The 24,722-nt window shown below is 39.4% G+C and overlaps 1 protein-coding gene and 1 long non-coding RNA gene across 5 annotated transcripts in view; one reads left to right on the top strand and one right to left on the bottom strand.

The window, feature by feature from the left end:
• The window catches only part of poln (polymerase (DNA directed) nu), a 55,745-nt gene extending 31,237 nt beyond the window's left edge, over positions 1 to 24,508 (top strand). For 2 of the 4 annotated variants that reach the window (XM_020624609.1, XM_020624610.1), the window contains 10 exons: positions 588 to 645; positions 3,137 to 3,214; positions 8,442 to 8,553; positions 10,944 to 11,026; positions 16,283 to 16,414; positions 22,241 to 22,351; positions 22,493 to 22,571; positions 23,409 to 23,476; positions 23,687 to 23,748; positions 24,185 to 24,508. In XM_020624609.1, coding sequence (XP_020480265.1) covers positions 588 to 645; positions 3,137 to 3,214; positions 8,442 to 8,553; positions 10,944 to 11,026; positions 16,283 to 16,414; positions 22,241 to 22,351; positions 22,493 to 22,571; positions 23,409 to 23,476; positions 23,687 to 23,748; positions 24,185 to 24,277 — 876 coding nt within the window. In that variant the 3' untranslated portion in view covers positions 24,278 to 24,508. Of the gene's footprint in view, positions 1 to 587; positions 646 to 3,136; positions 3,215 to 8,441; positions 8,554 to 10,372; positions 10,874 to 10,943; positions 11,027 to 16,282; positions 16,415 to 21,217; positions 21,279 to 22,240; positions 22,352 to 22,492; positions 22,572 to 23,408; positions 23,477 to 23,686; positions 23,749 to 24,184 lie in introns of those variants that run through there. The other 2 variants (XR_002276962.1, XM_020624611.1) reach the window with 2 other exon arrangements.
• LOC109974423 (uncharacterized) lies at positions 3,122 to 8,822 on the bottom strand. The gene is made up of 3 exons (XR_002276963.1): positions 8,592 to 8,822; positions 3,418 to 3,510; positions 3,122 to 3,208 (listed from the first exon to the last, which is right to left on the bottom strand). It is a non-coding gene; the product is annotated as an uncharacterized LOC109974423 (long non-coding RNA).
• Positions 24,509 to 24,722: the final 214 nt, after the last annotated feature.

Here is a 24,722-nt window from a genome sequence, read left to right as displayed (position 1 = left end):
TGTCTGAGAAGTGGACATCCAAGTAGGGAGTCTCACAAAGTACACTATTGATCCAGACCTATAGTTGGAACTAAAAGTCTGAATAGCTTGGCTTCTGCTGCCATTTGACTTTTTTAAATCTGCCTTTTGCAAGTCCCTCAGTTTATGAAAGGGTGATACTAAATCCGTGGAGTGCCCCTTTAAAACGCTCAGCATTAGTAACATTTTAATATGCCGAATTATTGTACATGCAGTACTTGTTGGTGCTACCACAGACATCCTCATTTAAAGCTAGGGAAGGACAAAATCACTCAAATGCACACAAGTGAAGGTCACTTCCACACATTCATCTTGTCTTCATTACAGCCTCAAAGGACCATGGAGGAATATACAAATATACATATACCTTTCTCATTAATGTAGAGCTAGATTTTCGTTTTTTTAGGTTTTCGCACCGAAGGGAATAATTTATCTGTACAAAACATTATGATGAAAAAAGGAAGCCCCGCTTCCACAGAGAAATGAGTCACTGTTACAGTACAAATATCTATAAATACATACTGTACAGGACTCCAGTTCACTTACAGAATATGTTTTCTCCCCAACAGAACTTCCAGGCCCTGCCAAGACAGCCACTTCAAATCACAAAGATGCAGTACATCCAAGGTAAGGTGGATACACATAGAAACACCCTTCCCACATGTCCGGGAGAAAGAGACAGTGATAAATGTCGAGGTGTGTGTATGTGGGTGAGGGAGACATCTCTTGAGGCATACAAAAACTGATGAGCAATGAGCTAGTAAAAAGGGTTTATGAGAGTGATAAAAGTCTCCAGCAGTAAGGGGTCACTTGTTTAAAAGTGTCAAATCTGACTTTTTTATATTTGTGTTATCCTACTGTATTGTGTATTCTGATGTATGAGTTGTTTGTATGTGCCTCCCAAGTTCTTATGTATGTGCATTATTTTATGATGATAATATTTAAAACGGCATAGTAAGCATTACATGAACATGCAGGACTGAATAATGAAACATCTTTTTTCCAGTGTTGCCTTGTCTTCAGAAAATTTTCACATTTGAGTGTGGCATTAAATGCTGGATCAAAAGAGATGAAGTGAAGCATGTTTTAAAATGGAAGTTCTCTCTGTTTCTGCAGTATACAGTATGATAAGGCAAAGAGAAAAATGGTGTAGTGAATTAACAAAAGCAAATGGGATATACCAGAGTTTATTGTGAGAATGGTTCTTGTGTAGTGTCTGTCCTGTTACAGAATTACTTGAAACATCTGAGAAAATGAACAGCTGTGTTTAATTCATGTTTAATTGACCCAGTATCTGATCCATCCAACTATACTGTCTTGGTTCTGTGACTGTCACTGCTCAGTTACCACTTAACACATGGTCAGCTCCTAATTGAGGATGTTTCACTGTACTTTTGGGAGTAATGTCAGTTTAATACTTCCTGCCCCAGAGGTACCAGATTAACTGGCTGACAGTGAGTTCCAAAAACATACTCCATTTGTGGATGAATAAAATATCACAACTCCATCCACATGTTGATGTGGCCAGGCTACATTGACTGTGCTGTCAGTCACTGAGTTGTGCCACACTCACCTTTATAGCTCTATTTCTGTCTGTTACTCTCCTTTTCATTCTTCATTCTCCTTGTTTGAGTGATTCAGAGGTGCTCATATAAGCACAGCTGCTGCTCACTTGCTCAGATTCCCAAAGATCCTTGTCATCAAATCCTCTTCAGTCCCTGCTGCATCCCTCATATCACCTCTTCCTTCCCTCAATCAGCATCCCTTCTCCTCACCCTCTGTCCTCCCCTTATCTTCTTGTCCATTCAGGTGAGAGGTCAGACCATAACCAGGCCATAAAACTGATTACACTGCTCCTATTTGTTAGTGAGGGAGACTCGCATATTAAATGTCAATGTGTGTGTGTGCACATGTGCTACAGTGATATTTTCATCATACTGATGTAGAGTGTGATGGTTCATAGTTATGGACACACATCTCACTAAAGTCAACACTTCAGAGCAGCAGTGATACACTGATCCTGATTTGCTTCTAAATGGGACGTACTGGCTTTATACTTTAATTCCTCATTAAGTCAGTTGTCAATATTAATTCTTTATTGCTCTAAGTCCCCACTTGCTCACTGTTTGCATTTCTCTGAGTCCCTGTGTCACTCTATTCGTCAACCACCAAAACACATATAGGATATGAGAATATCTGCAAATTACATTGACGTTATGTTACTTGGTGATGTGCTCTCTGCTTATCTATGGAAGATTCATTTGAATTCTGGTTAGCAATTTTTTTAGCCTGCATTTCTAGCAGAATTCATCATCATCATCATCATCATCAACTTTATTTATATAGCACATTTAACACAGCCGAAGCTGACCAAAGTGCTTAACACAATATCCACAACACCCCTTAAAAAAACAACATAAACGAACAGCAAAACAAAAACATCATACTTAAAACAACCCCCTATCATAAATCACAAGCTCAACAAGACACAGGATCATACTGGTTCGAACGCCAGACGGTACAGAATTAGGAGCTCACACATTTTAAACCTGTCAGCAGTTACAGTGGAATTTGTCATAAATTTGTTTTTATAATGTATGACATACAAGTTGCTTTTGTTCACCAAATGCTGTACATTTTGATTTTAAGAATCGGTAGTTATTACCCAGTGGTAAAAGTTATTTAGGTGTAAGGAAATGCAACTTTACTGTTTTTTAAACCTTGTTAAATTTAGTCATTGTGATGTCCTTTTTCAAAAGTATATGCATGAAATCGAAACGACAAAAGAAAATACCATTAACATTTAATAAATCATTGAGGTGTTAGAGGATTCATGCAAACTTGACCTGAAACATCATATTTTCATCACTTCAAATATGAGGTTTTTTTTTATTTGATTATTTTTGGTCTGAGAAACTGAAAATGCATGCATGTTGGGAACACTTTTGGTCCTGAAAAATAGGCTTTAGTTTTCTTTTGCAGTCAAAATATTCTGAATTTTAATTTTCAAAGAGATAACAGTATAAGTGACTATTAAAGCACACTTGGTACAGTTAAAGGTGCAAGCACACTGCAGAGGACATTGATGTGCTCAGGGGTCTGTGTTTGGTCCTCACAGGAAGGGAGGAGGAGGTTGTAACTGTTCATCCTCGGGCCATGTTCATTCCTCAGGAAAGCTGGACCTTTCTCGCTGCAGGTAGGACAATGTGTAATATTGAATCATCATGAACTTGGATTATTTCCTTTATTTTTCCACTTTCACCCGATATAAACCACAAAACCTGAAATGTAACAAATTTATATCTGAAATTTCAGTATTAGTTTTAATCTCTAGATTGCCTATAACAGGCTAGATTTGTATGCTCATCATCATTAAAAAAAATCCTAATGTTGACATACCAGCTGGCATCATTGGGTCATTTTGAGGTCAGCCCAGGAGAAGGCTGGGTGTCTGCCTGCCCTGACAGTTTGTCACACACCAGAGAGATAAACCTGAGTCAGCAGGAGGATGGCAGCAGAATAAGAATGTGGACATACGTACAGTATACATACACATTGTACAAACATCATGGCAGGGATTCACAAGCATTTTTATGTGCAGGTTCCACTGCGCTCAGGAAGAATTGGTGAATTGTCCAGATAATATTATATAATAAATGCGAAAGTAGGATCACACTCAATAACAAGAATTTGCTTTTTCTTCTCGCAGAATAAAGAAAATTGAGTGTGATCCTACTTTCACATTTAAGGGATACACAAGCACATACACATCAGTAGACCAACAATTTTTCACAGAACTGCACACACACAACAGTAGGCCAACAATTTCTCACAGAACCGCACACAAATGCACTTACAGTAGAGGCAATGTTGCCCGGAAACTAGTGATGGGCCACATTTTTTCAGTTCCGATCCAATTCTGATACACACCTGCTGATTCCGATACAAGAGCTCTATCATTGCAATAAAACAATCAACACTAATAAACAAAATATTATGAGTAACGATGGATAAGTGCAACCACTAGATGGTAAGAGGCCAAGGACACATACACTTCTCCAAATTAATGCACATTTACAAATCTCACAATTCCCATTTAAAATTTTGCCAACATTAGAGCACTAATAATTTATGTTTGTGTGTTGTGCTCATTAATGACAATCTCAGTAGAATCCAAATCCTAGCTTAGGTAAAAAGGCATCGCTGTAAAGATTTACCAACAGTAAAACAAACTCTTCTTTAAAATACATTCTCCTTTTACGTTTGGAGCTCCCTTCCTGTCCTCAGGCAACCTGTGTGTGCCTCATTTATGTGTTTGTTCTTTATGTTTTCAATTGTCAAGTCAGTTGTTTTCTGTTGGGAGATTGTCTGCTGGTGTGTGAGGGGCTCCAGGGAGAGGAAAAAGAGAACAAAGGCAGGCGTATTTCCTTCATCAACCCTGTTAGTTTTCTTTCTAAGTGTAGGAACACATGCAGTGTGTGCAGCCAGTGTGCAGAACATCATGGTGTTGTGTTTATACATATTTCCTTTGAACAGCAAGGCTTTTATTGCACATTATTATATTCTGGACAAAAAAGCTACTTGAAAAATGTTATGTACCTTTTCAAAAATGCATGATTTTGACCCAGGATGATGTAAGCTGAAGGTACATGTTAACAGCAGTTGCATAATGTGCTTTGTTATCAAGACAGCAGTTATTTTTGAGGAGTAGGCCTGATATTTTTCATTTGTGGATTCATTTTAATACACCAGATGTGAGCCAGTGTGTTTCAGACTACTGGCTTTTAAGGTTTGCTCACATGCATGTGTGTGCGCATGATCAGTAGCCAACTAACTGACAGCTCCCTGTTTAATTTAAACAAACAAAAGTTATGTTCACATGTAGATTTTGTCTTCTTATTCCTATTGTTGTTGCATTGTCATATTTCGTTGTGCGTGATTGCCATCAGCGATCACAGGAATAACATGTAACCTTCAGCAAAAATATATATTGCATCACCTAAGTGCTTGCACATTCATGAAACAAACAAAATGGCGACTGAAATAGTGTGACACTTATAGTAGGATTGTGTCTTCCCTGATGTATGCATGTGCATTGTTGTGCACATGCACAAGTTAAACAAAACAGAGACCCACTCACAGAAAGCCATCCCCAAAGCATTATTAGAGGTCTAAAACTCCACAGGAAACCTTTCAGTCATGTGAATAAAAAATAAAATGTTAAACACTAAATGGAAAAAAATATAGGAGGTCAGGGTCTGTCCTCATTTCTTTGGATAGATATATCTCAGTGAGATTTAATATGCTTATATATATTATTGTTAATCATTATTTTAGCATGATCTCAAAATTTGTATTAATGGTAGATTTAGAGGGGATGACATTTATTGAGATCTAGACTACCAGCTGTGTTCCTGAAATAAATCTTCACTTGATTTGGGATTTTGGTCTCGTCCCTTCTCTAGTCCTTATGGCTTTCAGGTATGAAGTACAGGATACATATGAGATCCTTTAGCCACCAGTAGACTTTAACTGTCACAATCCAGTTCAGCGTATATCACTGCATTCCCTTGGCCTGTATGCTGGTTGATGTACTCATCCTGGAGGCCTTTCCAGACTAACTGCAGCTCACATGGGACTTTTGCAGTACGCTCTTATGCTTTTATTCATAACCTTCATACTTCATGCAGTGCTGTACTACAGAGCATCACTGTTCAGGGGACTATGGTTGATGACATTAAAAATGTATGAGACTCGACTTTGTCCCCTCAGCATCTTAGTGCACAGTCTAAGGAACAACAGGAGCTAGTACTCTAGCTACTTATGTATTGTTTTTAATAGCTCTAGTTTGAAGTAATATATGCTGCTACACTGTACATTAATGCTCTCTGGAAATTTGAAAGGAAGATATGTGTAGTATAAAAGTAAATTTCTGTTCCTTCAGACTGTACCCTACACAAGAAACACCTGCTTTTGCAAAGTGCTTTATTTTGTCTACAACTAATTATTGTGTTTATTTCAGATTTAATTAATGTAATTAATAATTTGTAATATAATAATATACTGGCTCACGATCATACATCCACATGTAATTTAACATTACAGTATTTATCCCCATTTCATAAGCACATTTTATTTTTACATTAACCCAAATGTTCTGCCTCTTTTCCTTTAAACCTCCTGCACACAATCTCTTCATCTCGCTCTCTCTCTCTCTCTCTCTCTCACTCACACACACACGCAGACAAATTCTCGTCAGCAATATGCTTCTGTTTTCACATCCAAAATCATTTGTCTTTGCTCTCTCCATCTCTCACCTCACCGTCCATCCCAGTGAAATTGCTCCCTTACCCTGTCCCTTTTGTCTTTTTCCTCTGCAGTTTATGTCTGACCTGGATTAAATGGCAATTGATGGTCATTTTAGCCTGAACTGAACAGTCTAGGGTATTTTTTCTCACTCCTCCCCTGATGAAAATTGTAAAATTTACCTCAGTGTTTGTTAATGCAATGCTAGCTTTTTTAATGTAACAGTGCATGATGCATCCTCTTGTCAGTTTCACCCACCTACCCTTCATCCTTTCTCTTCCCATTAACCTGTTACAATTTCCCCCATCCATGTTGAGTCAATTTTCCCCACATTTGCTTGGGCTTAATTTGATTTTAAAGCAGCTGAGGAGAGGAAGAGATGTGTCTGGTTGGAATGGCTGTAATGGAATGTACTGCAGTTGCTTTGTGTGAGTCGACTTAAGTGTGTGTTTGTGTTTCTTCCTTTGTATGTGTGTGTGCGACTGTGCATGTGCGAGTATGTCTTGAGAGACGTGTCAGTTCACATTTTCAAAACTGACAAGAGAGTTGTAAACCTCTCAGCACCAGACATGTTGTCCTAACACACTGTTAACTGCCACAAAGAGGTGTGTGTGTGTGTCTTGTATCTATGTGTCTATGTGTATCTGTAAACATTTTTAGTGTGCAAATGGGTGAGACAGATGGGTTTGTGTCTGTCATTGTATGTCCTTTTTAGCCTCTGGTTATCTCTTTGCTTATATAGGTGCTGTGGGCAGATTTGTGAAACAGTTTGGTCTCAGAAGCCTTTTAGCTGAAGTATTTTTGTGTATTTTACAACATCACTGTTCTGAATTTGTTTGTCCTGTAATTACACAGTTTTCTCCTGTGTCTAAACAGACCTCTGCTGTTGATTGTAACCAAAAAAACAATTATAGGATTACTCTTACATACTGTAATATGAAAGCTTTATCTACACACATGAATCATTTATTAAAAGCATAAGCTTTCACATAATTTATTGTTTTCTTGTTGGATGGATATTGATTTGTTTTAAAGCAGTGCGAGAGTTCAAAGCGCATGACAGTAACAATGCCTGTGATAGGAGATTTCGACCAAAGCAAAATGTATCCCTTCATAATTTTGGTGAGGCATACACACAAAACGACCTGTTGCACTGAGAGATATAGGAATCTAGCAGTGTGAGTTTTAACAGTATAAAAAAACAAAAACAATATCTAACTTTTTTCAGATCCAACATTCACAGAAGATCCTGATACAAGGCATATTATAGGGTTAGATGGAGAAGATGTAGCCATGTAGTTGCAACAAACGTCACTAGGCTGTCATGTCAAAGAATCATGGGGTCAGCTTCTACTGTGACACTTGCATAGGTATGTTAGTATTTACGTCCTCTAGGAAAATCAGACCAAGGCTGAAAACTTTTCTATCAAATGCAGGTAAATCTGGAAGCAGTGGAAAGGGTGAACCTCTGCATAAAGTGATGGTGTTCAACTTAAAAACTGGCAAAAATGTGTATTTGTAGTAAATTCTCTTTGAAAAAGAACACTCTCTTCAAACCTTATTTGATTATCAACAGCTCTTAAGTTGACAAAATAGCACTTTATATTTAATTTGTTTTAATGTAAAGTGTTGGTTTCACTGTACAAGGGGTTTTGTGTCTGACTATTTTGTAGGTGCACTAACTTTCTGGAGGTGTTGATAGGGCGAATTTGTTCCAGTCTATGAGTCTCCTCCTTTGTGCTAAGCTAAGCTAAGCTAGCCAACTGCTGCCAGTGGCTTTATATTTACCACACATACACATTAGTTGTCTTGGTAGTTCCCTGATAGACTAGTGGTTAGGGCGCAGCACTTGTGCCGCTGTGGTCAGGGTCGGGTCAGGAAGAGCATCCGGCGTAAAACACGTGCCAAATCTCAACATGCGAAACGTCAGTGTGACGATTTGCTGTGGCAACCCCTAAAGGTAAAAAGCCGAAGTAACATTCATTCACACATTAGTTGTCTCAGTGTCTCATCTAACTCTTGGTAATAAGGTGAATAAGCCTCTTTTTCAAAATGTTAATGTGTCATCAAGAAATTGTATATATTTATGTGTATGTTTGTATCTGTGTGTGCGTCAGATTTCTGCCAGGTGGAGCTTCGTTTGTTGGCACACCTCTCCTCTGACCCTGAGCTGCTCCGTGTTTTTACCAACCCCCAGGCCGATGTCTTTGCCATGTTGGCTTCTCAGTGGTAGGTCTTCTCTCTCTCTCTCTCACACAGGCTCTCACCTGATATCCTTGCCATGATCAGTGTTGATACTCTGATGGGTTTCTCCTCCCCTCTCCCTGTCCCAGTCTCATCACCTTCTCCTCACACTGATGACTCCTTCACTTCAAATGCTAATAACCTTGTTGCCATAACTACCATGCCAACCACCTCATTTGCTGTCCCTTTTCCGTAGACAGGATTCCTGGGCCAGTTGCCCTTGTGATTACATTATCACACTGTTGAAGCATTTTGTGAGTGGATGTTTTTTTCGTTTGTCTTGATGCCAGTGTGTGTCTGTGTTTACACTTACAGCAGGTCTGTCCTGTTTCTTTTAGCACTGTGTGTTTGGTGTGTATACATGTGTCCCAGTGTTCTACTTTTACTTATGTCATCCATTTCAGTCAAGTGTGTAGCAGAGGGCAGCTGGTTAAGCAGAAATCCTGGTCACACAGAGCATATTAACAGCTCTACTGAGGCTGCCTATTGTATCTCTTTCATTATCTCTGTCACCTTTAAATGAATTAACTGGTGTCACTGCAGCTCTGCTGGGATTACTCATCCTTACTCTCTTGTTTTGGACCATCTGTTTCACTCTCGTTTATAGTCTTATTTCTTTTCTTGGAGTTGTCTCTGCTTTTATTTTCAGGTAGTTAACGAGTTTCTTGTCCTCTCTACCCTTACTCCACTCTTATTCCCATTTCCTTTTTATCACTCTTTTACGTGTTATTTTCTTTTTTCTCTTTTTCTCTCCTTCTCTCCCTCTTTCTTAACCTTTTCTTTCACAATATCGTTCTCTCACCAGTAATGTCCTCAATCATTTTGGTCGAAACTACCTTTCTTTCCAAGTATTGCAGAATGAGACAGGTTTACAGTAGATCAGAGGGTAGAAAACTTTTTATTCAGTCTGCATGGCTGGAAGCGTTGTGCCTGCTACAGAACCCGTTTGCTTGTTATGCCCAGTATTATTTAGGTTTTTCTTTGTAATGCACAAAACCTGCTTTTGAAGCTTTGTAGCTTTCTTGATCTCCAGCTTGTAGCAAACTGTCAAACACTAACATGTAGCAGCAATAAGCCAGTTCTAGGAAAGCTAAAGACAAACATATGTTCATCATTCAGATTCAAAATTTGACAGACTCAATCTGTCTGCAGTTGATTAATACCTATCCAGCAGGGGGTGGTAAAAATCCAGTATGGATTTCCTTGACCCAGATGCCCAGTGAAGGGGAATGCTCCCAGAGAAATGTGTGTATGTTTGTGGGAGAGAACAAGAACAGCAGAAAAGGACTATAAAGTAATTACCTAATATCTTCATATTTAAGAGCTACAGGTATCAAAACACCTGACATCCTGAAACACATAGTGCTGAACCTGCAGGATATGGTGTTAGGCAGATGACAACACTCTTTGAACACTGATCAGAAGCTGAATCTCCACATCAGTCCCTCTGAAAGTCCTTTGCAGACATATCATCCCACCCTCTGATTCCCAGTGCTACAGCTGATGACAAGTCACATTACATAAATGTCTGAGTCCATCACTGCCTCTCTCTGCTCTTTTCTATAGCCTCTTTGTCTCTTTATACTTCATATTCTTTTAACTTCCATGTCTCACGCTGTTTGTGTTTTTATAGGGTTTATAATCCTTTTCCTTTTGTCTTTGTCCACTCTGTCTCATGTTTATGCCTTTTTATGTCTACCTTATGCCTATCTAGGATTTTTATTCTATTGCACACAATAGTATTCTTCCTTATTCTCCCATTCTTTTTAATTGTTTTGGTTTATTTTATTTATCTCTGTTTCAGAATTCCCACCAGACTGGACAAGAATCAAAGTGGACAAACATCTAAACAAACCTGTTCATACATGCAACAACTCATCATAGTTGCATTTGAATTGATTTCTGCAATTTGTACAATATTGTATTACCATTCTGTGTGGAAATCATCACCTGGGGGTCATTATTATTCGGTTTCTAATCTAGTCTATAAAAATGGTTAAACTTGGCCAGCCAAGGATTTCAGTTGCACATTTTCCTTAAAAAAAGCTTAGTTTTGGATTATACTGTCAGTTAATTTTCTGAGCGTGTTAGAGTCTGACTTTCTTAAACATTTCACCTCTACATCATTTTGTTCACCTCTAAAAATATTCCGACATTGCACTGTATGTACAGTGCCTGGTAAAGTACTCAGTAGATTTTATTTTCAATGGATAATCCATTTTGCCCATCAATCAACACTCAGTAACCCATAATGACAAAGTAAAACATGTTTTCTTCAATTTTTGCTAATTTGAATACTTTCTGAAGCCACTGCATATATTTCATGTAGGGCTCTCTCTCTTTCTCTCTGTAATGTGTTTATATCTGTTACTCAGGAAGGGGGTGAATGAGAGAGAGGTAACATCTGAGGATCGAGAACACGCTAAACGTATTGTCTACTCTGTTGTGTATGGGGCAGGTGAGTACGAACACATACACGGGCATTCTCTCACAGAGCATTGAGTGGCAATAATCAGTTGACGATAATGAAAATCGTTCAACTGGACAACTGACCTGTATTGTTTCGACATGACAAAACTGTAGGTTTAAGTGTTATTTAGTGATGGGTTCGATGTTGCATGTTTGATAAGGGTAACTGTTTGACTAGTGAATTGTACTGGGACATAGTGTTTCAATTTTCCTGTTTCTTTCATACCCCTGATTCCAAACAGTGGGCATAGATTGGGGTGGGAGGTAAAACAGAGTTACAGGAAAGATAAAAATAGAGCGAGAAGAATGTATAATGCATCTTTGTGCCCCATAAAGAGACTTGTCTGTGTCACTTGTGACCCATTTATGGTTCACACATGAGCAGAGCACTCTCTCTCCTCTATCCACTCACCCCATCGGGTCGAGGCAGAAGGCCACCTACCAAGAGCCACGGTCTTTTCGGCAGTTCCTTCCGTTAAAGGGAGTTTTTCCATCCTACTATCTCCAAGTGCTTGCTCAAGGGGGATTTGTTGGGTTGGTTCTTAACAATAATAATGATAGTAATAGTAATTAAAATTGAAACATGTTTGTGCACCTGCCTATATGCGAAACGTGAGCATGTTAGTGTGCATTTGTGCTTTCACCTTTGTGATGGAGGGAGGTTTTACAGACAGTCTGCACTCTTCATCAGGTTTTAATGCCAGTGGCCACTTTAAATGCTTAGAAGGAGTCACAGCTGTTTTTCCATAGGCTCATACCATAAGAGCCTCTATAATGATCTGGTGTGAATTTATCTCTGGACTGACAAAGCTTAGAGCCTGTTGTCAAAACTGCTATTATGCCAAACTAGAGCTCACATTATATTATACTTTGAGAAGCTCTAGATATTTAAAAGTAAATCATGCACCAAAACATGCCATGGGAGCTGCCTCATGCAGCTTTTATAACAGGCATTTTGTTCTCAGTTGTGCTCTACTAAATTTGACATATCTCAGCCAAACTGAAGAACATGGAAAAGCCTCATAATACTAAGTGAAGAGACACCTGTGATAATCATATTGTAGGACTGGGCAAAGAAACCAAATGTCAGAAGTAGGGTTTAGTTTCCCTTGAAGCAAAAATTGGACACTTGATTAGAGCTGAGTTAAGTATAGGCATGTATAATATACACTGATCAGCCATAATATTATGATCACCTACCTAATACTATATACACAGGAGTCAGTGCACCATTTGGTTGGCACTCTTGTCACTCTGCAGCTCACTGTGCATCTTTTGTAAATCTGTTTGCTTCCATTTTATTTTATTTATTGGTTTGTGTGCTTGATATTGAGTGTGAACTGCTGCTGAAACAATGCAATTTCCCAGATTGGGATTAATAAAGTATTTCTATCTATCTATCTATCTATCTATCTAATCTATCTATCTTTAGACTGTCAGGAAGAGCACAGATTTGGCAAGCATTCAGTGGTGACCCTAAAGCATATGGTTTTCATCAGAATATGCATGCAAGGAGCTGTGCCAGTGGCTGTCTCTCACTTATGCTTTCAGTCCATTCAAGAGCTTAGCAAAATCCTATACTCACACACTGATGATGGAGCGCTCTATGCTATTTCTACTTTAGCAGGAGTCACAGCTCAGCAGGAGAAAGTAAACATAAGCACACAAACATAATTCAACAATCCTCCACAATAATAGTCAACAAGGCAAAATACTTTATCTTAAAGCTATTAATTTGAGAAATGTAGGGTAGCATGGGGAAAGTTCAGAAAGCAAAAGGTCAGTGTGGAAAAATTATGGCAAGGCAAATGATGAAAATACATACAAAAAGAAAGGGGAGGTGGTGGAGGTAGACGAGGGAGTAAAGTAGAGTAAAGGGAAGGAGTAAGCGAAGGAACAAGGGAAATGAGAAGAAGAATGGAAGGAGCTCCTGATCAGCATAGACAGACAGCTCTTCATGAAAGGATGTGTTGCCGTGGATACCAAATACTAAGGAAGCTTTCTGTGCCAAACAATAATCAGGCCAGGGAGGAGGGGCAGGAGTGCTTCAACTCATATACACACATATGTACACGTACATGTAACCAAATAGAAAGGCCTAGTAATAGTGTCTAATAAAGAAATACATGGAGTAGGTGAGAAATGGTTTTAAACTGATCTACATTTAGTTTAGAAAAATTCTTAAACTAGCAATATCAACAGAAGACTTTTTGCAGCTTCTTAATAATAGAAAGGACACTGGCATCAGAAAGAGGACAAACAAGAAAACAGAAAACAAAGGGCAGAATTAACAGGAGGGTTGTTGGAGTAGAAGAACTTATAGGAGAAGACAAACTGGAATGAGAGAGGGGTACAAGAGGAGTAGTGTGGGGAGCGTCACTAACGAAGGTTAAAGGTCCCTCCGTGATCTGACCTCATCCAGAAGGAATGTGGGGCTTCACACAAAGTAACACACTAATCCAGAGTCCGTGCTCTATAGCTTTCACACAACATCTGCAAGGCAACATCTGTCTCATTCTGCATCCCTGTTACATACAGCAGACACATCAGACTCAGTGGCTTCAACACACAAACACATAACCAGGCATGCTGCTGAAGGGGTCGGGGTCATGACATATTCAGCAGCCGTGTACGCGCCAAACAGGCAGACATGACAATTCGAATTAACTCAGATGTCTTCATCTTCTACTCTGAGGCTGACTTTCCAAAAACAAAGTCCATGTTGGCAGCATTTTGAATTTTTAGTTTATTGTTCTTAATGCAAAAAACTCTGCACATATACAGTGGTGTGAAAAAGTGTTTGCCCCCTTACTGATTTCTTATCTTTTTGCATGTTTGTCACACTGTAATGTTTCAGATCATCAAACAAATTTAAATATTAGTCAACGATAACACAAGTAAACACATCATGCAGTTTTTAAATGAAGGTTTTTATTATTAAGGGAAAACAAAATCCAAAACTATATAGCCCTGTGTGAACAAGTGTTTGCCCCCCTGTCACAACACTGGTTTATCGCACCTGAGTTCAATTTCTCTAGCCACACCCAGGCCTGATTACTGCCACACCTGTTCGCAATCAAGAAATCACTTAAATAGGACCTGCCTGACAAAGTGAAGTAGACCAAAAGATCCTCAAAAGCTAGACATCATGCCGAGATCCAAAGAAATTCAAAACCAAATGAGAAAGAGAATAATTGAGCTCTATCAGTTTGGAAAAGGTTATAAAGCCATTTCTAAAGCTTTGGGACTGCAGCGAACCACAGTGAGAGCCATTATCCACAAATGGCGAAAACATGGAACAGTGGAGAACCTTCCCAGGAGTGGCCGGCCGACCAAAATTACCCCAAGAGCGCAGCGACAACTCATCCAAGAGGTCACAAAAGACCCCACAACAACATCCAAAGAACTGCAGGCCTCACTTGCCTCAGTTAAGGTGAGTGTTCATGACTCCACCATAAGAAAGAGACTGGGCAAAAATGGTTTGCATGGCAGAGTTCCAAGGCGAAAACCACTGCTGAGCAAAAAGAACATAAAGGCTCGTCTCAGTTTTGCCAGAAAACATCTTGATGATCCCCAAGGCTTTTGGGATAATACTCTGTGGACAGACGAGACAAAAGTTGAACTTTTTGGAAGGTGTGTGTCCCATTATGTGTGGCGTATATGTAACACCGCATTTCAGAAAAAGAACATCATACCAACAGTGAAATATGGTGGTGGTAGTGTGATGGTCTGGGGCTGTTTTGCTGCTTCAGGCCCTGGAAGACTTGCTGTGATAAATGGAACGATGAATTCTGCTGTGTACCAAAATATCCTGAAGGAGAATGTCCGGCCATCCGTTTGTGCCCTCAAGCTGAAGCGAACTTGGGTTCTGCAGCAGGACAATGATCCAAAGCACATCAGCAAGTCCACTTCTGAATGGCTGAAGAAAAACAACATGAAGACTTTGGAGTGGCCTAGTCAAAGTCCTGACCTGAATCCAATTGAGATGCTGTGGCATGACCTTAAAAAGGCAGTTCATGCCCGAAAACCTTCCAATGTGGCTGACTTACAACAATTCTGCCAAGATGAGTGGGCCAAAATTCCTCCACAGCGCTGTGGCAGACTCATGGCAAGTTATCGAAAACGCTTGATTGCAGTTGTTGCTGCTAAGGGTGGCCCAACCAGTTATTCGGTTTAGGGGGCAAACACTTATTCACACAGGGCTTTGTAGTTTTGGATTTTGTTTTCCCTTAATAATAAAAACCTTCATTTAAAAACTGCATGATGTGTTTACTTGTGTTATCGTTGACTAATATTTAAATTTGTTTGATGATTTGAAACATTACAGTGTGACAAACATGCAAAAAGATAAGAAATCAGTAAGGGGGCAAATACTTTTTCACACCACTGTACCATACTATATGCACAGTAAAGATGAAACATCCAAGAGAACTAATGATAAGCAAACATATGTTTGTATGTCTGCATGTTTGATACCAGTAGTTTCTGGTATGCAAAAACTACTGCTGCCCCTAGTAACCCTCCTACTAACCGGTGGGCTGTTTGGCACGACATTACTCATCGCCAACCACATATAATTAATTAATTACTCAGAGGTTAGTCTTGGGAAGACTGAACTAAAGGGGTACAATGTACACCCCTCAGAGCTCAAAACCACACAGACCTTGCAGTGCTGCCCCGATCTTTGCCCAGTTTGCTTTTGTCTGGTCCTCTCTTATCTCTCACCCTTAACTTGGTTCTACTTCTTCTACCCTCTGGTCCAGTCTGTTCTCTGTTCACTCTCTTGATTTTAACTTTACTCTCTTCTCCTGGCCTTCTACAACGCTACAGTCTTGATAAAGGTAGTTTTGCTCCATTTAAGTTTTCTCATTATTCATTTGTCAGCTTAGTCTTTTGCATTAGTCTTTCATGATGCACATTTGTGGTCATCATCACACAACATTGATATGAGAGGATTAGTTTGACGTTTTGGGAAATATGCAGAATTGCTTTCATATTGAGATTTAGATGAGAAGATTGATCCCACTCTCTGATGGATCTTTGATAAATATGAAACCACCGCAAGCAACCATTTAGCTTATTAGCTTAGTGGAATATACTTAAGGATAGTATAAATTGGCGCTAGCATAAGGCTAACCATTGTGGGTTTGCATGGCATCAATGTACCCATGGTAAAATCCTCCTTTGAATTTTAATTTGATAGTTAAATGCAAGTTAGATATTGACTTGTAAATGATCACTACAGGTCGTGAGCGTTTGTCTGGGATTTTGGGGGTGAGCACTGAGCAGGCCAGACACTTCCAGGACAGCTTCCTCCAAACCTACACAGAAGTCCAGGCCTTCATCCAGAGAACTATCCAGCAGTGCCACAAGCAAGGTCTGTGTATATTCACATTGCCATTGCTTGTTGTATGTGAATCATTGCCTTAAGGTTGCCTTAAGTCTTAATGTTCCTAAAAGAATAGATGCTGAAGTAAATATGTCAATCACTGTATAAGAACTGTGTGCCAGAAATTAATAGCAAAATATTTATTTATATGATTAGAAGTAATTCACATTTAACATATGGAAATTATGCATTAATGTTAAGGGTGGCAAATGGTTGAAGTCAACAAGGTGTCTCCTCAAATATGATAGAAATGTGTGTAGGTAACTGTGTATACAGTATGTCTGGGTTAGTCCCTGCATTTTTTAGGGGATGAGATCAGACTGCACCAAAACAGATCCTTTAACACTGAGCACTACATTCGGGTTCAGACCTCAGCCTCTGACCTGTGATCTGTTCCAATATTAACTGCATATTATGTGTGCTGTATTGAGTTTCCCTTGGCTAATAAAACACTGATGGGTTAACAGAGCAGACCACTTAACATCCTAATCAAATGACTAGAAAACAGTGAGAGAGAGCCACTTATGTCAACTTAACCTAATCTCTCTAAATGTTGCTGAATGGGAAAACTAGGTCCTGAGTTGTTTTATTTTGTATAACAAGTGTTGAAAAATAACCTTGTTTTGTAGTAAACATTAAGAGAGTTCAGGGCAGTAGATATGCCAGCTGGGATGGCAGACACCTTTTTCACAAACACTGACCTAGAGACGTGCACAGACAAGTGCTACTGTATCACCACTGACACACTGTGCGCCCCCCTCATTACATCCCTTTCCCCAGTGTCAGCTTCCTAATCGAAGCAGCATAATGGGCTCAGTCTTCTAAAATGCTGCGTATAGATCAATCACATTGGAAGTCTCCTTATTCTCAGGGGCTGAGTGACGATGCACCAGACAGTCAACTTTAATTCAGCTCATCACCATGGTGATGCTCCCATCGGAGATGGTGCTTGGATTTTTTTGTGCCACTCTTGTTCCACCCTCTTTCTGTCTTGCTTTCCCTCAGTTTGTGTCTCACTCTTTCTCTTTGTTTCTTTTCACCCTTCTTTTCCATCTGTCTTCCTTCCTTTTCCTCTTTCCTGTCCAGTCTATGTCGCTGTTTCCATATCTCTTTTCCTTTTGTCACTCCCCAGCAGAAATATAGCACTTTTATAAAGCCCCTTTCAGACATGTGCTCCTTTCCATTAATCTGATGGCATCTGAAGGTGTCGACTTCATGAATGAACACATTGGTCACTTTTCTGTAAAGTCAATTACAATTACACTTACACTAGGTCATACCTAGTAACATTTATGTACTGTGTCACTTTCAAGCACAGCACAAGTCTGAACTGCATGCAGTCACATTAATGGAAAGACCCGCACAATGACATACTTATCATGATGGTCTAGATGTCTGCACATGTCTATTGTGCATTTTTGTGAGGTGTTCAGCTCACTAAAAACCATGATTGTTTTGGAGAATGCCCTAAACAGCAGTAATATGAGAAATAAAATTCTCCTGGAACACAATCTTGTTTGTCAGCCTTGTTGTAGCAAGAAATCTCTGGCCTCACATCAGTACTGTCCAGTCTTCTGCATGTGGCGAATATAACTCACGTACTGTGGCTCTTTCTCTGTCACGATCGTGGGTGTGTCTGAATGAAGCCGTGAGGAACATTGGCTTAAAATAGTCCTCTATAATCTATGCTGGCGGGGAGGAGACCTACAGTATCACGCTAGCCTGTGCTTTAGCTGCAGTGCTGTGACTCAAGGAGCAGAGATTAATGTGTGCTGCTACCCCTTGTCCACTCTACACTGAGTATGGTTGATTATTATCTTATACAGTTGTTGAGAACTGATGGGTGTTGGCAGGCTGTACAGAGGTGAGGTCAACAGTGTAGACTCAGCTATTGTCATATTTGTTAAAAATGTACTGGAAAGGGCAATGTGAAGGTGAGGTCAGTATCGCAGTGCAGAGACAGGATAACCAGGAGGAAAAGGCTGTGGATGTTATTGAGGATCAAGTGTAGAAATCCAACAACCCAGAAAGAAGGGTACAAAGATGAGTTTTTACTGTAAACTACAAAATATGACTTCATGGCCATAGCCATCATGGCTGTGCTTCTCTGAATGGTCCACACTCTGTTTCAAATGCACTGTCTTTGATATTAAAATGAGATAAAGCTGACACTCTGGGTAAGCCTGTCCCATTCTTCATATCATGTAGAGTTCATTAATGTTTTGAGATGAGTGCTGTACCTTCACTTGTAAGGACTGCCTGAGGAAAAAGATGAAGAGATAAGGAGTTTTTTCTTTTAAACACAACATGAGGAATCAGACATAAAAACTAGCCAAGTCTTTTGAAGGCCGCGGCAGACAAGGAAGCCTAGATCTGCATATGACGATATGTAAACACCCTGCTGTGCCAGCACTCACACATAAGCATATTCTGGCTCTGATGAACTGTCAAACTGTTCATACACATGCACATGAACATTTTTCAGCAGACACCAGACTCTTGCAGAGAATGGAGCTGGCAAACAGAACATTAATAAATGGCAGCCATACTCAGCTATATGTACTCAGCTGCAATTCAATCAATACATCAAGAAATCAGTGATGAGAAAATCAGATGTCTGTACTCTGAAAGGTTCCAACATATTGAGATATTACATTCAGGGCAAATGTATTTTATTGTAATTACTTCCGGTTTTTCATAATGTGTTCTGAAATCTTCACTAGCCCAGACTAAACCTGAAGGCCTTATTAAAGCCTCAACCTTCAAATATTAAGTCCACTTCAATATTGTTCTACTTAAAAAATGAAAATTGTCAGTTTTTAATTACATTTTGGCTTGGAATCATTAATTTAAAACACAACCATGTTTGTATTGTGGCAGTATGTGCCAAAACATCTAAAACTCACTAAATAATGCTACTGAATTGTTGCCCAGCCCTGATTTCCAGTGCTGCTGCCAATCAAACAGCTACCACTTTCTACACATCACTGACCATGAAAACTGCCTAAACTTGAAAAGCGCTGACCTTCACAGCACTGTCACTGGCTTGAGCCTACTGGGCTTGGAAAAACACACACATTTCAGGATGAATCACGGTCATAACTGTCCGTAGACATTTGTGTGGTGTGTTATCACATAAACAAAATACACGGCACATCTCTGTCAGTGGGTCCGACATTGTTCCTAGTAAAAAGGTCACATGCTTGTGTCAAGGTTTTTGTGTTTGTTACAATCTGTAGTGTACTAATTTCTTATGCATGTATGCTGTGTGTGTTTGTTCTGGGAAGACGATCATTTAGTGTTCATGCCATGGTTGGCTTACCTCATAGTAAGGGTTACTAGAGGGATTTAACTGTAAAACCAACTCCATTGTCCATCTGATGTAATGCACTGGTCCCACTGTGTGAGCTTGTGCATGCTGCACACCTGCATATAATGTGTGTATATGTGTGTATTTTGTGTACATCACTTCCCCTGAACATGTTTGTGTTGCGTTCCACTGTTTTTGTGTGACTTTCCTGGGAATGTGAGTGTTTCTCTTTGCTTTTGTATCACGCGTATAGCAGGATTTGTGTGTGTGTGTGTGTATGTATGTGGGTGTACATTTGTGTCATTATAAGCCTGCTCTTATCATAATCACTTACAGTACAGTGCTGTATCAACAAGTGACTTTTCCTGACCCTGTTCTCTTCAAATTACACTCTGTAGCTTTGGACCTGCTCAGCCTGTGGTTATGGATGATTTGACTGAAAGGACTAAAATGGTTCAGAATAAGTAGAGTTTTTCCATCCAGAGTTTTAAACCAAAACATGATTCAGAGTTGAGGCAGTTTTTTTATTGATCTGACCTGAAAAATGAACCAGACAAAACATTAATCCTAGAGAATATGCAATGATTTTACTTGATATCTAAAATATGAACATACTGTATACTCTTCAAATGCTAATACCGATTTAATGTTAATCTGTGACCAAAATAACCTATTAAGGAAACCAAAAATCAAACAACAAACAAATAATCAATTTGGTCAATGAACTGATCAGATTAAGGATAGAAGTAATCAATTAATAATTCAGTCCAAATCATATCTGATCAATATGTCTGTCACTGTATATACCATATGACAAAATCTGAGCAAAATATGTCATCAAAATAATAACAGCTGATAATGACCAGTGTGAATATGTGAAGACATTTGATTATGAGCAGATGAGCAAGTCAATTATAAAAATGAGAAAATGTAATCAGGAGCGTGGGCAAGAAAAAGTTCCATAGTTGCACATCATCAAGCAAACAAAGAAATCAGAATGTACATTAGCAGAATGAAAGCATTTATCACATATAAGTGGTAATCAATTTAAGAAATAAAATGTGAGTAATCAATCTAAGTGAAGTATCTATGGTTTAAGATTATAAAACAACCAAAGAAACAGCAAATACATTCTCAGACCAATGTCAGATGATCTCTTTCCCCAACAATTGGCATAGACCCCCTGATTTTCAAACAGCTTGACTTTATACTTGTTCTCTGAGACCTATGTAACTGATTCCCAAGGGCACTATACACTGACAGTGTGTGATGCATCAAAACCCCTGCTCCCATCATTTTCAGTGGAAGCCCACACACCGGCAATGAACTGACAGCCATCATCACAGGTTGATGCACATCGCTGCATCAGGGTATTGTCCCGTTTGCCTGGCGTCAACACACATCAAAAGAATGAAATACTGACATACTCACCCATTTTCATAGTTCTGCACTGAATTTCTGTCGCTCCCGTTGTATTACAGGTGTCATGTGATGTGATGCCACCAGTGTCCGTTGTCTTTAAGCCCCCCCCCATTACCAAATGTAGGTATTTCTACCCAGCAACTATACCTTCAAAAAAAAAAACCCTTTATGTAACTTGACTTACATGTGTCTCTGCCTTGTATGCTTTTCTTATGCTCTTGTAACATATGTGTCTTTCTGCCAAATATAGATTATATCTGCAGCAAAGTACAATGACATACAGTATGTACTTTCTTCAGAGATTGTTTGGACCCCATGCACAGACCCAGTCGTTATTTTTCCGATCATACAGTATTGATTCAGTGCATGGTACAGTTGCCTTGTAAAGCTAAACACCTACTTATCTGCTCCGACACTGTGAGTCAAGTGCTTGGGTTAACATTTTAACATTTCGGGTGACTGTGGCTCAGTGTGTAGAGCGGTTGTCTCCCAACTGGAGGGTTGAAGGTTCAAATCTCAGTGCCTGCAGTCCACATGTCGAAGTGTCCTTGGGCAAGACACTGAACCCCCAAGTTGCCCCCAATGGTTAGAGCCATCACTGTGAGTTGGTGCCGCAGATGGCTGCCTCGGTTCTGTACCGGAAACAAATTCCTTGTGTGTAACAACTTGGCCAAATAAAGGTGATTATTATTATTATTAAACTGCACATGCTAAAGTAATGTTGCCTCTGCCTGGTAATATCAGACCCCTTTCTTGTTTTATTTGAAAAATGTCATGTTTGGCATCAACCAGAAGATTTATTACACTGGCCTGACTAAACAGACTGCAGAACTCGTTTCTTCTGTTTTTCAAGCTGTTAAATTTGAGTTTGAGTTCAAAGTATATTTCAGTGTACTTGTGTAGACTGACCACCGAATGTGAAAGTGAGCGGCTAAATTGATGGCACTGCAGCTACTGTTTTTTTGTAATGTCTAATGCAAGATGTGTTTGTAGTATTTGTTTGGTTAAATGTGCTTTGTTATGCATGTGAAGCAGTATATGCCTTGAGACACAAGATGATACAAAGTCAAAACTTTTTTTAGGTTATGTCTTATCCATCATGGGTCGGCGGCGGAGCCTCCCTAACATCAGCTCTCCAGATTGGGGCTTCCGTATGCAGGCTGAGAGGCAGGCTGTCAACTTTGTTATCCAAGGTAGCCTGACTGTCCGATGACTGGGTTCTGTACAATAGCATCAGTTTGTATACTTCTGATGATCAGGAAAGGGCAGCTGTTAGATGTGACCTGTTTGTGGATATAGTGGTTAAACACATGTGCATGTGGATTTTTGTACAGGTTCTGCTGCTGATCTCTGTAAGATGGCCATGATCAGAATCTTCAACCTGGTCTCCTCTTCCAACTCCATCTCTGCCAGGTACAACCTCTAAACATGGCACCATCGACTGAGGATCCCATGTTATACATAACACTGTCCCCTCCATTCTCTCCTTTCACCTGACTGCACTAGTAGAATACACACTGGTTCTTCACAGTGTGGATCAGTCGGAATATAGAAAGGCAAAACATCGATCCAGTCATTCTAAACTTTATTTGTATATTATCTTTCGTACAGGTTAGAACATTTCAGAGTGCTTCACATACAGTATGATTGACAAACTGATCATAAGCTAGGTTAAATGCTAAAAGTAAAACAATATGACAGTAAAATACATAAGAAATAAAAATAGTGATAAATTAATAATAAAAGTGGTAAAAATAAAAATAAACTAAATAAAAGGTAGAGTAGCTAAAATAGATTAAAAACAGCAGCAAATAAAAGAGAGAGTGGATCAAATGAAGTAATGAATGCCATAAGATAAATGATTAAATAAAATAAATAAGATATAAAACATTTAATCCAAAATCAGGCTAAAGGGGTTTTAAGTTTGTGTTTAAAAATAGCTAAAACCTTTAGTGGCTCTCATGTTCCAGTGGCTCAGAGCATAAAAGCTAAAAGCAGCCTCAGGAAAATTTTTCTCCTGTGTTTTGAAACAGTTAATGTGGTCTTTCTACTGCCGCCAGAAACCCCTACCCATACCGTACCGGGCTTTGTGTGTTTCCATTGTCCACACAACAAATGTGTGAACTTTAAAACAGCTGTAATGTCTTCTCTCCCTCTGGTCCTGGTCAGCAGAGTTATGACTCAACATTATTGTTGTGGTAGTAGGGTAGTTGGTGCTTTATATGTTTCTGAATGTGTTTGTTTTTCCAGGCTGATAGCACAGCTCCATGATGAACTTCTGTATGAAGTGGAGGACTCTCAGGTGGAGCACTTTGCAGGTAAATATTCTGCCGTCAGTATCCTGGGCATCAGTTAGTAAATATGCTTGAAATTTGTTTTGTATATTAAAGCCTGTTTTGGTTCACTGAAGTAAAAATGCTACAATTTACATACTGTATGTGTGTGTCTATACACTGTCATGAAAAGGCTTTAAATTATTGCAATGGTTAACTAGTCTGATTATTATTTGTATGGCTATGTGTGTGCAGCTTTGGTGAAGAATACCATGGAGTCCCTGCAGCACATTCACCATTTAGGTATCCACCTCAAAGTGAGTGACGAAAACCTGTAACTGAAATCATTCTGTAGTGTAGCAGTGTCGGTTGCCATGTTCATGATGGGGTAATGCAGAGGGTTTCACACATTCATCCAATCCTGGATGCAAAGTTATAGATTTTTTTTTTTTCCATTGGACCCAGACTAATGGAGTCGGAAATTACCCTTACTGCTTTTTTTAGGAAAAGAAATTATGAACAACTTTTTTTTAAAACACAACCAGCCAGCCACAGGGAAGCAGTTTTGTGTAAGTAAAGTAAATCAAGAGATCTTGCCTTTTTTGATTCAGAAATTCTTAGCATTTGTGAATGTTGTGCTACCAACAAAAGAGCACTTCTGATTTAAAATCATCCATTTTGAGGCTGCTCTTGTCTTACACAGCAATTAGGTGAATGCACCCTTCCCTTTTCTTTGATGTGTGTGTTCCCCAGGTTCCCCTGAAGGTGGCAGTCTCCAGTGGCAAGTCTTGGGGATCCATGTCTGAGCTTAACATCCCTCCGACATCTCCTGCTTCTTTTCTTTGACTACCTCCTTTTCCCTCTTCACTGCCCATCTTTCCACTTCAGCCACTGTGCCTCTGTATTGAATTTACTTTGCTTTTGCCATTAGACATATTTCTCCCTCTTGGTGTGTTCTCATCTAGTACCTTGTTCCATTTCTGCCTTTCATAGTCTATCTCTCTTCCTCTCAGTTCACTTCTCCTGCATCCACATCACTATGGAAACCAGGCAGCTGCAGCTCCCTCCAGCTCCCAGTTTTTAAACGGCGGGAGCCACAAACTGGATTGCACCAGTTCCTTTTTTTTTTCTTCTCTCTTCATCCTGAAAAAAGATTCCTTGTCCTCCTCCTCACACTGTATTGTCAAGACCAGTGCTGTTTTCTCTGCCTTGTTGCCAAGGTGAAGCTAGACGTTTGAGTATGCTCAATATTTATTGGTTCATAAAATGGCTTGTTAGCACATGAGCTACT

This window comes from Monopterus albus, unplaced genomic scaffold (assembly GCF_001952655.1).
Source record: "Monopterus albus unplaced genomic scaffold, M_albus_1.0 scaffold333.1, whole genome shotgun sequence".
NCBI lineage: Eukaryota > Metazoa > Chordata > Actinopteri > Synbranchiformes > Synbranchidae > Monopterus > Monopterus albus.
This window is presented reverse-complemented; position numbering and strand designations above follow the sequence as displayed.